General features: G+C 36.1%; 1 protein-coding gene across 1 annotated transcript in view; it reads left to right on the plus strand.

The window, feature by feature from the left end:
- Window positions 1-11540, plus strand: part of pip4k2aa (phosphatidylinositol-5-phosphate 4-kinase, type II, alpha a) — a 37128-nt gene extending 25588 nt beyond the window's left edge. The window contains exons 4-10 of the mRNA XM_067378024.1: window positions 279-431; window positions 550-696; window positions 784-822; window positions 6120-6233; window positions 6368-6608; window positions 7278-7381; window positions 8536-11540. Coding sequence (XP_067234125.1) covers window positions 279-431; window positions 550-696; window positions 784-822; window positions 6120-6233; window positions 6368-6608; window positions 7278-7381; window positions 8536-8616 — 879 coding nt within the window. The 3' untranslated portion in view covers window positions 8617-11540. The remainder of the gene's footprint in view (window positions 1-278; window positions 432-549; window positions 697-783; window positions 823-6119; window positions 6234-6367; window positions 6609-7277; window positions 7382-8535) is intronic.
- The last annotated feature ends 4948 nt before the right edge of the window (window positions 11541-16488 follow it).

The raw sequence follows: 16488 nt of genomic DNA on the forward strand, positions 1-16488 counted from the left end.
GCCAAAGCTTGCTTAAAGAACATGCGTAAATATATAAAAAGTTGAACAGATGCTAGTTTGAGATGGTAAGAGAAATTAGCATAAAAACCAACCATCTGTTTCAACTTTTCGGCTTTAAATTACCATTCACTTCTAATTCAGTGTGATGATGTTGAGATCTCACTTCCCTGTACAAGGACCTGTAAACGAAAGTGTTAAAAAGTCTCTCTCGGTCACATCAGTCTTTGTGTGTATTATGTATGACAAGACCTCTTCCTCTTTCCTATGTGTGTTGGCAGAACTCTTTGACCCGTAGCGCGCCCCTCGTCAGTGAAGCTCAGGGTCGTAGTGGTGCTCGCTTCCACACCTCCTACGACAAGAGGTACGTCATCAAGACCATAAGCAGCGAGGACGTGGCTGAGATGCACAACATCCTCAAGAAGTACCACCAGGTGTGAACACAAAAGCTCACGCATTCCCCATACAAGCGTTATGTTTTACCAATAACTTTTAAATTTACATGCGCATTTATCATGAGTAAGATGGTTATAAGGTCTTTTCTCGCTACAGTATATTGTGGAATGTCATGGTACCACACTGCTACCACAGTTCCTAGGCATGTACCGCCTTACTGTAGACGGAGACGAGACTTACATGATAGTCACACGCAACGTGTTCAGCCACCGGTTGTCTGTGTATAAGAAATATGACCTGAAGGTAAGGATTATGAAAAATGAGTGGCAAAGTCAAACGAGATGACGATTATGATATGGTTTGACATGTTTCAATTTTTCTTATCTGTAGGGATCTACCGTTGCCAGAGAGGCAAGTGACAAAGAAAAGGTCAGTTTCACCCTCAAACTAAATTCTGATGGGAATATATTGCTTTCCTATGTCAGTCAAGAGTAGTTTTCTGTGTTCAAAGTATATTGTATGTCAAGTCTCTTTGCTTGTGTGTTTCTTAAAGATGGTTCATTCTGTAGTGGCTAATTATTTGTCACTTCGAGCACCTTAATTTACTTCGAAGCAGAGAGTGAGTATGAGAGTGAGGCGTGCTGATTTTAGAGCGTCTGTGTGATTATCGGGTGCGCAGATGTAGATATATCCTATACTTAGTGTGTCAAGGTGAAGCAAAGTCCATGGTGCTTTTTTAAGCTATGGAGATTAAACCAAGAGGCTGTAAGCTGCAGTAGCATCAACATTGCGGCTGTAAATAAAAAGATTTAATGACAGGCTGTTTGCCTGTTAGTCATCAGAAAGTACTAGAACTTAACAAAGAAGATCTATGTTAACAGTTAGCCACTTATCCTTGTAGTTCCATGTGTCTGTGTATTATTTGGTATTATAAGCCCAAAGTATCTATTGTCTGTCATTCATAGTGCATTGTATACATGTTTAGTGTTATAAGATTAAAAATAAAACACACATAAACAGTAGAGGGCAAAAGTCTTAGGCACGTTAGTATTTTCACCAACTGGTTTTAAGCCAGTTTTTTATATCTTTTGCTGTAGTGTGTCGGTAGGAAATATCAGTTCACATTTCCAAGCATTCCATTATTGGCCATGCCATTAATTGTAATAATCCAGTGAGATTTTTGTATGCACAAGGAGTCTGATGGCAGCCATGGAGATCTGGGGCCGTATTCACAAAACATCTTAAGGCTAAAAGTAGCTCCTAACTTGCCGATTTAAAGGAAAATCTTAAAAATAATGGCTGTGTCAATCCTAAATTTAGGAAGTGTATTTCAAAAAGCATTTTAGCACTAAAACTAGCTCCTAATTCTGTGAAAATTTAGAAGTAGTCAAGAGGACTCTCACTAAGACCAAATCACAAACAGTCCTAAAATGGATGTTGCTGACAATCCATCTCAGAGGTCCGCCTAAAGACACTGTACACCATTGAGGCAATAGGCAATAGAGCTTTGGGTGCTGAGTCTTTTCTTCATAAATGCAATAAATGTTTTGATTTATAGATCATTTATGTACAGGCAAAATGTATTGAATGATGGAGAATAAAATATTGCGGTCAAGTTATATATAATTAAATAATAATTATAGCCTTGTGGGCAGTTCAGGTGACATGAGTTCGAGTTTTGGCTCATGGACCTTTCCCGAGCCCACCCTCCTCTTTCTCTTTTCCACTTTGCTTCCTGTCTACTCACTGTCCTATTGTAATAAAAAGGCAAAAATGCCAACAATTATTTTTGAAAAATAAATAAAAAAATAATGTCCGATTACCTGTGGCAGTTGTTTTTACGAGTTTGCACTTACAAATGATCAAAGAGTAAAAGAGCAAAATAATCATATTTGGCGTGCTGTCTGAGGACAGTACTCCCCCTGTATCCTGGGAATAGGAACTAGCCAAGAGTGAGGAGTCGGGGTGGCGGAGGGATGCTGAAAACTGTTGAGGTAACTAGGTGAGTTGGCTGTGTGTATATATACACTGCCCTCCAAAAGTTTGGAAACCCCCCTGGCAAAGTGTGGATTTGAACGATATCAGCATAAATTCTTATCGTTTTTTGGTGCAAATACATTACAGTAACTTGACATTATCATTGGAGACCAGCAATAATAATTTTCATTTTGATTACATAATAATGGCAATATATAAGTCAGACATGCCCCTTTGCCAGCTGTGATGCCTGGTTACTGGTTTAAACTTTGTAGGTTTGTAAAAGATTTTTGGATCAGCACACCTTAATAGCTTCAACAATTGATTGCCAATTAAGTTTAGAATACAAAGAACCAATTAGAACCCAGTTTAGGTCAGATAGCTGCTAATGGTGGATATTTTAATGAATCGAAAATTTAAGTTTTTTTTTCTATGTATAAACTGTTTATATAATAATATGTTTTCATAGTTTTATGACATAGTTTTTCACTTTTCTAGGGCATTTCCAAACTTTTGGAGGGCAGTGTATATATATGCCTCCTCTTGAGCTGATTAGATAGACCATTTGAACGTGCTCCTCCTGTTTTTTTGTTTGTTTGTTTTTTTATAGATATAGATATATATATAAAAGATAATTTGTCGCTTGAATTCTGCAATCTCAAGATGCAGACATGTAAGAGGCTGACAATTAGCTGAACATATACTAGTTTAATTAGTGACAGCCTACATTTTAAAATCTTTAGTTGAATATGACAACATTTTTATTTTAAAATCTTTATTTGAATATGGCAACATGATACCTGTTTATACAATATTTCTATGATTAAATCACTAACAGATACCCCTATCAGCCAATCACTGTGGGCATAGTTAGTAAGCATGTTGACATCCATAGCAAAGAGGTCAACCCTGCCCTTTCTGTTATCTAAAGATTTCTCTCTATTCCTCAAAAGTTTGTATCAGCAGCTTTGTGAATAGGTTTTAAGAAAAAACTCTTGGCTAAGAACTTTTACTGCTATTTAGGAGAACTCTTAGTCATAAGATAAAATGTTTTGTGAATACGGCCCCTGATCTCACCATTAAAAAGAACTGTCAGTGTCTCCAAGACGTTTGAAGAAGCCTACCTGCAAAACTACCTGAAAAACTGTGCAAGTGTACCCAGGAAAAAAGACTTTTTATTGGTCAGATTGGTCACACCAAATACTAACGTGCCTAAGACTTTTTCACAGTACTCTATATACTCTAGGCCCAGAGGCCTGTGAGGTGAACAACAGATGGCCCATTGGTGGACTAAGGGGCATGAGGTTACCTGACTCCTATTTTAATCCTTTTATTCTGTCACAGGGCCGTAGACCCTAATCCCTTGCATATCCCTGAACACTTTCTATGGTGTGTAAAGCCATCCCTGTTTTCCAAAAGCAATTTTAGAGGAGGATAAAAGATTCTAACTTCTTCGTCAGTATAGAATACAGAAAATGTTTCAACAACTCTGAGCAGCACTCAAGATGTTTTGGGAACAATTTTTAAAACAATTTAATTTTTAATAGACTAGATCAAAGATTAAATAAAAATGTAGCCTTGATTTCTGAGAAAATATCTTTATTGTTCTTACATTTAGCAAATTATATAAATGGAATTATAATATATATTCTGAAAACTAGTCTTATCATTTGCATCTCAAGTCAATTATCTTGCTATTAAAATGTTTAGGTATTTATACATCGGAAAACTAGACAAATTCTGAATAAGGAAATTATTTTTTGTAGTCTGTTTCTCATCTGCCACATGGATTAGGCATACAGTGCTTTCCTATTTATTCCCGACTCTTTGAATAAATGCTGAACCTGCTGCTGTTCTATTACAGGCCAAAGGCAGCTTTACACACATGACTGTTGAAACTGTGCCAATTTAAGGTCACTGCTTAACAGGGATACTGACCATCGCTGTCAGCCCTGTGTCCCGCATATGTAGGATATAAGGCTTCACCCCCTTTTCAGAGAACTCACTGTTTTAGCAACCATTAAGCTGCTTGTTGCCTGGCCAAGTCATGAAGAGGAGTAGAAAGAAAGGTTCATTTTCTTCACACGCTCTGTTTTCTGAGAACAAATGTGGACTTTGAAGTAACTTTCTCAGAAATCTTTGCTAGTCAAACAATTATATGTTATAGTTTTGCTTGAATGCTTAATTTTATTATTCACACAATGACATGAATCATTGAGATACTTTTGTGAAGTTTACTGGCCATTTTTTTCACTTCAACAAAACATCAAAAACTCTCGTAAAACAAGCTAGAGCCGTTTCTCCCTAATCGCACATCATATTATCCTCAGGTTTAAGTTCAAGTTCTCGTCACAAGCCGTGGTATGCTAGTAGCCGCCTTTTTTCTTTTTCTTTTTTTCTTTTTTTCTTTTTTTTTTTTCTTATTTTGCAAGTTATGTTAAAAACAGATCTGAAGTGTCTTTTTTGAAGGATCTGAAGGGTTGCTGCTGCTGCTTTTTTTTTTTTTTTTTTTCACACCATGAAAATAGCCATAGGAAGCTGCCATGGCTTAAGAAATGAACAAAAGAACCATGCTTGCATATACTGTACAATTCAATCCTGCAGCAGGTTAAATATTTCTCCTTTCGCTCCATCCCTGCCAGATTCAAGTCCATTACTTCATTTTTAAAGTCAAATGCCACGTCATTTTACTTCTATAATGCAACATATTTCAAGATATTCATTGGATTGTATTTGTCAGAAAACGATTAGCTCATGAAAAGTGGTCTCTCTGACTGGTGTTTGGAAGGTAGAGGTTGAAAAATAATTGGGCTTGGTGACCAAAAATTTGTTTCAGAGGCGAAACGATTTCCAATATTGTTTTGTCTTCTGAAAAACATACACTGATGAATCTCACACACTAAGACTGGGGAATGTGTAATGGATGCAAACCATTTCATCAGTGCCCTAATGTCTGTTCTCTTATAGTGTTCACTCACAATGTTGTCTGGTTTGAAGCTCTTTCCTCAATCATACCCTTCCCTAATGCTCTTCAAACCCACCAGCAGGGCGCACTTTGACTATCGATGACCTAGATTTCACAACAGTTTGATAGGTGTATGTTTGCTTTTGAAAGTTGTGCAAACGGTAGAGGCTGTTAAAGTCCATTAATATGGTTTTTACTGGAGTCTGGAGCAAGGGTACCAAATGAACTAATTACAAAGAATTGCTGCAGTGTGTTCATTCTGGAGGTTTATACCACCCCGGAGGAAATATTTTCACCCACATTTTCAATAGTTCGAACGAGCCATAAAAAGTTATTACTTAAATATTAAGTAGTAGTAAGTAATAATTACTTACAGCTGAGTCATTTTGAGGTGTTTGTGTTGGCCGGTCTACATTAACATCAATGCATTGTAGCTACATACATTTTTAACTCTGTTTTAAAGCTCATTTCTTTCATAGGCCATTCTGAATATCTCTAAACACAAATGTAGATCATCTAAATCAGCCACACCGTTAGGCTGTTGTCTCATTTGTTCATATAAGGGTCCCTTGACACTACATGCATCTGAACACGCCAAACAGCCTCTGTTTTGTGAGTCTAGAGCACCCCCTGCTGTGCTGCATGATATTACATGACACAACCAGCATGTCAGGACCTGAATTTATTTTAATGTTAATGATGAATCTCTTATAGTGTCTTTTAAAAGAGACTGTAAGTGTAAGAGAGCATCTTTAGCACACTAAATGTTTCTCTTTTCTACCAGGCTAAAGAACTCCCTACGTACAAAGACAATGACTTCATCAACGATGGACAGAAAATATACATTGATGAGGAGAGTAAGAAAACATTCCTCGATAAGCTTCGAAAGGATGTGGAGGTAAATGATTCAGAAGAATGAGCTTTTTCACTCTGTCTGCCTGGTAAGGACACAATGACTCATTTATCTTGTGCACTTCCTCTTTCCCTCTTCTATCCATCTGTTGTTCTTTTTTCCCTCATCTCTCTGTCTAGTTCCTTGCCTTGCTGAAGTTGATGGACTACAGTCTTCTGGTTGGGATCCATGATGTGGAGAGGGCAGAACAAGAGGAGGTGGAGAGTGAGGATAATGAGGGAGAGGAGGAAGGAGAGAGTGATGGAGGGATTGTCGGAACACCTCCTGACAGTCCTAGTAACACCCTAGACAGCACTAAACCACTCTCACCGGGAGACTTCGACCCCAGTATTGACGTCTATGCCATCAAAAGCCATGACAGTGAGTGGAGAAAGAAGCTTTTGTGCTGTCTTATTGAAATGGGTCCTGTGCAGATATTCCACTGTATATGATAAAGAGGTTGAGCCACGTTCAAAGCCATTGTAAATTACTCTACAAACACCTGTGACATCATTAAATTCACTATTTTTATGAACTGACCATTTTATAAAATCAATAAACTCTGTGAAGCCATAGTTTACAGTGAATTTAGAAGAGCTCAACAGCGCCCCTTAGCTGTTCTAAATTCACTGTGAACCTCAGCTTCTTGGGGCTTATTGCTTTATTGAACATATGCTATATAACATCACATGTTTTCTTTATGAGGACCTTAAAGTAGAATGAAATCAAAATTGGGCCTATTTCCTTTTTGAATGCATGTTCTTATTGTTATTGTGAACGCCTCATCTATGCATGATATTCAAAAAATAAAAATCCTCTAAGCTTTTATCAAAATTTAAAACGTTTCCATCTTGGGTGATGTTATCATGAGAGGCAGATGGTGAAAATAATATTAATAGTCAAACATTCTGTTCTGCCTCCATGCTGGTATGGAACGGACACCATTCACAATCCAGTCAAATCATGATTGATAAGCTAAGACCCATCCTACATTTTTTTCTTTACTATGTCAAATTATGAAAATGTATTGCAAAACTTTTTTTCCCCCAGATTCTCCCAGAAAGGAGGTGTATTTTATGGCTGTTATTGACATCCTGCAGCATTATGATGCCAAGAAAAAGGCTGCTCACGCAGCCAAGACGGTAAAGCATGGGGTGAGTGCTTCCCGAAATGAAATAAAATTTGAAAATACTTTTTCTTTTTTTTTTAATATACATGTCTTTTTTCTTGATACGAAGAGTTATATCACTATAAAAAAATTTCTTTTAAATTTATGGTAAAAAAAAAAAAAAGGCAGCTAGAAATTAACCATAAAAAAAAAAAAACATTGACAATGTTTCCGGTATTATGGGATGGCATATTGGTGCCTGTGTATCTTATAACTTATAACTGTGCATTTCATTAAGTTATAATGTTACTGTACCAAGCTACTTGAAGTACCAAAATCTGCTTTTTACCTTAAAATGTACTGATAACCCGCATAATAATATAGGTAGTAAAATAGAAAGCCAAATAATGAATGAGAATTCATCTTATAAAACATGGCCCATATTTGTACATACACCATGAACTTTTCATTCATTAATACAGTTTAATTACTAAAATTAAAAAAAAAGAAAAAATGGTAATAAAATATGACAAGATCTGAGAGTTAAACTGTCAGAAAAAAATAATCTTAATTATGTCAGATAACACTTAAGCAAATCAAAAATGTCTGAATAATTTTTTGTTTTACTGTAGATGGTAGATGATTAAGAAATGTCAGCAGGGTAACACAGGGCACTAAAATAATGCAATAAACATTCACTAAATAACAGAAAATTCAAGACAAATACACCCTGATGTACATTACCAGTAACAAAAATAATAATAAACAAAACTGTTTATATGAAACATATGCAGAGTCTTCTGGGAATGTCATTTTACTGTTATTTTTTTAACTATAAATTATATTGCTATTCATAGTTTTTACTTCTAAAAACCATAAATTTGACAGTCAGTAAAATGACATATAATGTGATGATGTTCACTGTATATGGTAAGGTAATGTAACCAATTAACAGGTTTTTACCATCTTTTTCTATAAAAAAAAAAAAATTACATCTTTACAGTGTAAGGGTTGGATAGAAAAAATACATTTGTTTGTACCAGAAATACTATACAGAGAATTATTTCGGGTATTTCTCTGTCATCTCATTCATCCTTTATGCTCTCTAGAGTGTATGCATGCCTGAAACCTTTTATAGCTTTTATCAAGATATCAACCTCCTGTTTTTTGTTGTTGTTGTTGTTTTTTGGGGGGTCTTAGGCTGGGGCAGAGATTTCCACCGTGAATCCAGAGCAGTACTCGAAGAGATTCTATGATTTCATCACTACCATTCTGCCCTAGTGCGAGACAGCTGAGCTGAGTCCACAGGGATGAAGAGGGACGCCAGCAGAGGGGTGTAGAACACTCACTCGCCTGCTCTGCCACAGGGGGGCACCCCTACAGCAGCTACAACCACCATTCGTTTACATTTTGATTTTCATCTATTCGTTCTTTGTTTATATGGGACCATGAGTGATGGAAAAGGACAACAATTATACCTTTTTTGGGGGGATAGGGCTTTTTACTGCTTTCTTATGCATGCCCCTTATTCTTGTTTGTTCCGTTTGATACTTTTCTTGCCTTTTAAAGTGGAAGAGGACGGCGAGAGGAAAGAGAGCGCATGTGATGGTCTGTGGCTCAGTTAGTAGAAAACCAGAACTTCTCATTTGGACTCTCACTCAATCATTTATCCATCACATGCCTACCTGAACTCACATCATGCAACCCTTGGCTGCCCGTTCTGCTTTGCACCACCGAGGTCAACAGCTTCGCGGAGAGGCACCTGAAGCACTTGACACCACGGCACCCGCTCACTAACTCTCCTTACTCGCATGGTCCTCTTCCTGCTCCGGACAGACTAACAAGAAACGCTCTTTGAGCCATTTACAAAAGGAGGACCCATCGCCCCCCACTTGCCTTGTGTGGACAGACAGATGAATCTGACTGTTTTGCATGTTCCTTCAGTGTTCTGAGGCAAAACGTTTGAAATGGAGGCGAAGGTTCCGGTAGGTATTTCGTTTGTTTTTTTTGTTTGTTTTTTGTTTCGTTTTGCAGCAACTTGACAGGAGGGAGAATGAAGACACTGAGGCAGCAGGATCAGTGGTTTCTCTTCAGTCATCAGTGAATTCTGTTACATTAGTGATTCAGTTGCCATCAGCACCTTAAACTGTTGCACTTTTTATTAGGATCACTCGGTCTGTTATGAGCTGCAGCGATAGCACTATGAGGCACTGTTCAACGCAGCCTTGCAGTTTCACGTGTTCTCACGCATACGCTTGTTCTCAGCAGACAAAACATAGTTTACCTCTTGCATCGTACCAGGACACACCGTTTTGTGTTGTTTCAGTATTCCATGGAGGTTTGGGGAAGGGGTGCTTTGTGTGTTTTTTTTTTTCCCCCTCTTTTTTTTTTTTTTTTTTTTAAATTGTGTATATGTCTTGTGAATTTTGTTCGAAATTCTTTTGAACGTTCAAATTGGCAGCAAAATAGATGAAACGTTGTATATTTTGCACATGATGAATGGAACCAAAATGTTCACAGAATCCTGTTGGTTCAGCAGTGGTATTTACAAGGGAAACATAATACCTGTAACAGAGGAGAATACTTTTATAAATGGCATTGAATTAGAAGCAGGTAATATGACTTAGAGATTAACATTTGTTCCTTAACTTTTCTAATTCATAGAAAAAGCCGCCTCATCCTATGTTGGTTTTGACTTTTTGATCACTTGCACATATTTTTACATTTGAATTTTAATCCACCAGAATTTTAAAGCACCACTCTGTGATTCGGTGTTCTGATAAATGAAGAATGTTACTGTTTTAAATCATACAACACAAGTACTGTCTAAAAAAAAAAGAAAGGAAAAAGAGAAAAAAAAAATGCATGTTGCATTATTTTTTAGTGTTCAGTCTGGTTTAGCCCAGAGATGGTGTATATTCCATGCTTGGTCATATTTTAATTTTCCCCCTTGCCCTAAATCCCCCCACCCCAGGTCTATTTTTTTAAGATGGTCCCATACCTGCTTTATACTGTGTTTTCAATGTATACACTGTGCAAGAGTCGTGCCTTTTTACTCCAAATTATTTAATTCTGTATTTTTTAATCTTTTTTTGTTTTTTGTTTTTTTCAAACAGAAGTAAAATGTTATTTTCTAATAGGGTGGTTGTTGAAAAAAAATCTGATATTTTCAGTGTTGTTGTTTTTTTTTTTTTTTTTTTTTTCTTTTTGGTGTTTTGATGTTTTAAAATGTGCTGTTGCTTCAAATGGATACAACACATTATACTTTCTATTCACAACAACACAACACTGAAAAGGTCACAATTTCTCCTTGACTGGCTAATTCTATGTGCAAAGCCTTTTGGACAAGAGTGTGCATTGTGAATTTGTTGATATGAGTAGGTGTGGCTCTTGTTATAGTGTTAATTGTAAATTGTGTTCAGGCTTTCTCAAAGCATTTTTATCTGGAAGTATTATCCGGCACCAATGTTACAGCGTCCTTGGTTAGTGTTTCATTTTCTTAATAAACTGAGCGCTGCTTGTGCCCTTGGGAAACCATTGCACAATGGGAAAAGAAGCATTTTTTATTGTTCTCATTGGGGAAGAAAACAAACCCTTGTCGTCTTGGTTGTAATATTCACAAAGAACAAAAAACAACAACATGGGCATGACAAAAGAGGCTGTTTTAGCGGCAGACTTTGATAGCGTCATCAGAGCATCGCTTCAGCTTCTGATTCTGGATTCACACGCAGCGATATATATGTGAATTTCACTAAATGTGAAAAGTGCTATAAGATACAGCTTCACTTAACGCCTTTTACAAAAGCCCTCCATCATGTTCTTCATTTGCCAAAAGCATTGTGTTCATTGATGCATTAAATCATCACATAAGCTTTGGAGAAAGAAATGTCATGTACTTTTTAGCAATTCGATTTTTATTTTCTAAACATTTATGAATGACGCGTTCGGATGGATTTTATTTGAATATGCGGGTTTACAGGCTTATTGAAAGAAGAAGAAAATCCCCTCGTTTGTGACTGTTTTAATCTAGATAGTGATGGTAATAGAGTGATGGAGAGTCGCTGGTAATCTGCATCACACTCACAGATACGAGTCTAAAAGCTGTTGTTGAGAATAACCAAAGGGGAGGCTGTCTCATGTGTTATGATGTAAACCGATATACACTCCATTCCATAAGCATTGCTCAAAACAATAAAGCACTTTGTCTGCAATCTATGCTGCAACGTCTCATCATGTTTTCTGCTCTTTTAAATTAAGTTAATAAGAGTCACGCAGAGAATTGGATTGGCAAATTATGAAAGCTTGATAATTAACATGCATGCAGTTGCACAGTTTACTCGATAAATAAATGAGTAGACTATTGTTTAAATGTAAAGCGCTTTTTAAAATATCTGCAAAGAACAGACAAAAATAAAATGAAGACTGAAGAAAAAGCGCACCTAAGAATAATCAATTAAGAAATCCTATTAATATACTATGTATGACATTTGACTAGTGTGTGTTTATATATATATATATATATATATGTATATGTGTGTGTGTATGTATATGTGTGTGTGTATATTATATATATATACACTATATATACACAGAGTATCATTATTGAATTTCGGTGTATATGGCTTATTTGACATTAGGCGATGCACAGTAAACGCCACACTGAATTTAAAGATAGACCTGTCTTTAAGTCGTATTTTTGTTTACCTGCATGCGTCCATGATTTAGCTTAAGAAACACTGAGATTGCTTCTTTCAACACAAACATCGGCGTCAAAATTGAAAACGGACGTGTTATGTAAGAGCTTAAGACAGTCCAACATGCTGAAAAGGGTGATGTTCATAGTTCGTTTATCCTTCATTCGCTAAAAACAATAGCCTATATGGCGTCTACCTTGATTGCAGACTTGCATTGAAGACCTGTTGCAATGACTTGTGCTGAGTGCTCATCTTTTACCAGTTCGTTGGTCGATAAAAAATTGTATTCTAAGCTTGTTAAAAATTATGTAAATGTTAAGTGAAAAAATATGGAATGGTAATACCAACCTGCAGCGAATAAGCGCACAGACAACTGAACTGATTTCTGTACAACAACATAGGCTAGAACATTAAAAAGATGTGTCCACGAACACTTCTGGATTCTCTTTGAAGTTAGTAATGTGAAAACCGATGCGTTTAAGAATATGACAACTGATTGTGTAGACTCTAAAGAGTTTGTTCATCTCACCCCCAGGGAAAGTCACGAATTCAGCAACCTCTGTGCGGGAAATGCTTATAATACTTACAATAAATAATAGACTGGAAATTGGAACTTGATAACGTAAAATTCTATATAAGATATCATCTGTTAATAAGATTTTTAAGGGCCAGGGTCAAAAGTCACAGGACAGTGTGTTCTAAAGTTCTAAGTTCTAAATACGCCCGTTAGGGCACAGTTCCCGCCCTTTAATTTTGAGGCCTGTTCCCCAAAGCCACATTATACTTGACACGTAAAACTTAAGTCAAAAAAGAGCCAGGGTGCTCATATACAACTTTATTGTTGAAGACTATAACATGAATAATAATAGGCTACTGCCGGATTTATATACAAACACAAAATATTTCATGAGCATATATTGCTACATATGCTTTTATTTGTTTGTTTGTTTGTTCTGCTTTGTCCCAACAAAATATCCATTTGACTTCTAGTTTCTGCTGTTCCCTCTGAATCGGCTTCCTCCTCTGGAAAGACTTGAGGCATCATCTTTAAACATTGTAGGCTACTGACTGACAGGTAGCCTACCAACATTTGGATGAATGGCCCACAGGGAAATATCAAAGATCAGAAAGGCTATGCAATTCGGATTTCATTCTCAATTAACATTGTTCTGTAGAACCCTATTTCTATTGTTGCTACAATCGGAAATTCACCGTGCATCACTCTTATTTGTTTTGCGTTTTCATTCCAAGTAGCCTATAAGGTATGCTATTAGTAGCCTACCCTATTAGTAGCCTATAAAGAACTGATCTTTATTTTGGAATTAAGATACTTGATTGTTTCTTTCTTTTTTCCTCCAGAGAACACAATTATTTAGCCTACTAATTTCATCACTACAGAGCTATATAACGCCTATAACATTTACAGTCATGCACTTCGGAAACATTTTCTCATAAAAAACAACTTTTATCATTTAATTTTATCATAAAGGCCTATAACATAAAACATGAAAAAGTAAAAACGTTGTTCTCCCAACTTTACCTTAACTATGAAGCAATGGTAGCCATATACTTCGCAATTTTAGATAATTCCATTTTTTATCATCGTCAAAAATAAAGCTAATCTCCCTTTGGATAAATGAACTCAATATACATTCATTATTTAATTAGTTTGACGGGGGTCAGGATCGCTGGGTGTGATTTTTTCATTCCACCTTAAATCCTCCTGTCCTCCCCTTTAAGAGAAAATTCTCCAAACGTTCCCGCCCGAGCGGGGGCGCCAATAGCACGTGCAATGACAATACGTTTACGAGCCTCATTTTGAAGAGCTGTCACTTACGCTTCTGTTCTTACTCAAACGTGTCGCGACATTGCCAGTATTTTATCATGTATGTCTACGCAACTCTTGTATAGCTCACAGCGCAGTTGGTAAAATGAGTTTCATAGCTGAACATATTGTTTTATGAGGTAAATTCTACGTTCACTACACCAACCGTTTCGTCTCTTTCTCGGCATCGGCTTTTTCCTCAACAGCTCGTTTTCTTACCTGTTTACTCAACAGCAGTAGACTACTTTAGTCGACTTCTATTTTGATAAAGACATTCACAGTGGAGGTTAGTTGGGAGAATATTAAAAAGTACGGTTTATATAACACATGACCTTGTCTGAAATTCCGCAGCGAAAAGAAAAAAACAAACCTGAACATTTCGAAATTTTCGTTCTCAAAGACTCATCGTTAAGGTTTATTAAAATAGTGCCTAGTGTCAACATTAATCGTTATAATAATGATTTTAAAAATATTCAGTAATAATAATTTCTCGCATCGCCTTGCAACAAAGCTCTTTCTACAGGACGATTCAAAGTGTAGGCATTAAACTTTTATCCAAGCAGCAGAAACAAGTTATTCACATTTTGAATAGTTGCCCAATGAAACACAGACCAAGAGAAATAACCGGAATAAAAAGCTATTCTGTCATAGCCTGCTGTGCGGAAATCGACTTGACCATGTGGTTGCCAACGCAGGCTTGTATCAGGCTACGGGTTTTCTTTTCTTTTTTCCGTATAACTTTTGACAACCGAAACAAAGTTGTTTTCTGACAATACAAATACACCTGCAGCGTTGAAACGGTAGTGAAGCGACGGCTTAAATGGTAAATTTATTTGACTTTGCACACAGAGGACAGGTGACATTTTTTCTGAAAGGCTGGTATGTTTTCTAAATGTTAATCTTTATTTGAAAGGTCTTTAAAATATGCTAATTCCCTTTAGCACTCTACTGGGATTGGTTAAATAATGCACTACATCTATCACAGTGATTGTTTTAACAGATCTGTCCTTAATTGGTTAAATCCGCGTTACCATAAAATCATATGGGAGATTACATTCTATGATTATATAAGTGCACGTTGTATGTATGTTAGTGTGCTTAAACCTCTTCTCAAATGCCTTACGACGTTAAACTTCTAATGTGTGGCCTGGTCAGAATGGTCATAATTGTAAAGCAGGCTCACAGCAGAATGCATCACTGACCCACATCACATTTTTCATCAGTGTTATGAAAGACGTATACGTCACCTAATGGAACCGTTAAGGAAGCTTGTTGTTTTGGATCAGTGAATTGTTTTTACAAGTGTTTCTGAAAGAAACGTTGCTTGTGATATAATTGGGTTTAATGATTTGTTTGACTGCAGCCCACGTCACTAATTATTTCACTAATATCACTAATTATTTTGACACGTGAATTATAGGTTAACACTTCATAGTTAGAATTGCCCTTATCTATTGCATAGTGAGGTTCAAAAGGCAAGAAATAATTACCTGTTTCGGTATCATTGTAGAGTATAGAGCATGATTTTGCTTTAGTTTGTTCATAACTTATTATTAGCCCTATCTTTGTTCTTTTTCAACGTCATGACAACCATTTTCAGTTGTAAGACTCATAATTCTGAATTAGTTGACCTTATTACAAGCAATTAGCCTATTTTTAGGAAAACGTTAACAGCGTGTAGCTAACGTATCTGGAATAAAAGTTTCGCTTGTTTTAAAAAAGATAAATTTGGAAGACAAACAAGGAAGACAACATTACTATCAATTTCATTTTCGACTTAAAACTAAGCTTGTCAGAACTTATAGACAGAACGTAATTAATAGAAAAAAACACGAATTAATCATATGGACACACAATATTTATATAGTCTTTATTTTAATTCGTATGCTTTGAAAAAAACGACCTGTCCTTTCAAATAGTTTAAGTGGTTTTTCTTCAATCCGTATGAGTTTGATTCTTACCTGCATGGTTGTATAAGCCCTTTTTGATTTCAAGGAGGGATAACTAGGATTACAAATTTACAAATGACAAATTTCTAAGGTTTTGAATGAAAGGAATATTTAATATATTTCCTCATGGACTGGGGATTCGCTGTCAATATGTATGTATTTATTTATTTATTAAACTTGTTAATGGAGAAGCAGGGGGATTTATTAAATTTGATCAATTCTGTGGCTGTTGATAACAGCTGGGACGCTATTGAAATTAAAAATGCTGTCGAGTCAGTACTGTAACCAATTCTTAGAATGACTGATCATTAAAGACCAGTAGAACAAAACCCTATTGCTTAATCAAATATCTCCGTCTCTTACAATGTATAGCTACTGTTGTTATCATTGTCTGAAAAAGAGAAACGATATCTTCTTTTTTTGAGTTCGTGTGGAGGTATCCTTTCAGGATACGCGTTTAGTTTATGCAGATAACGGAAGAATCTCTTGCCACGAGGCCGACGAGGACCTCAGTTAATCAGAGCTTCCTCCTATTGACTAAGGCAGTTACTCTGATAGCTGGCTTAAAATGCGTGCTCTTATAAATATATATATATATATATATATATATATATATATATATATATATATATATATATATATATATATATATATATATATATATGATTTTAAATGTTTTACAAGT

The sequence above is a fragment of the Chanodichthys erythropterus genome, chromosome 23, assembly GCF_024489055.1.
Source record: "Chanodichthys erythropterus isolate Z2021 chromosome 23, ASM2448905v1, whole genome shotgun sequence".
Lineage (NCBI taxonomy): Eukaryota > Metazoa > Chordata > Actinopteri > Cypriniformes > Xenocyprididae > Chanodichthys > Chanodichthys erythropterus.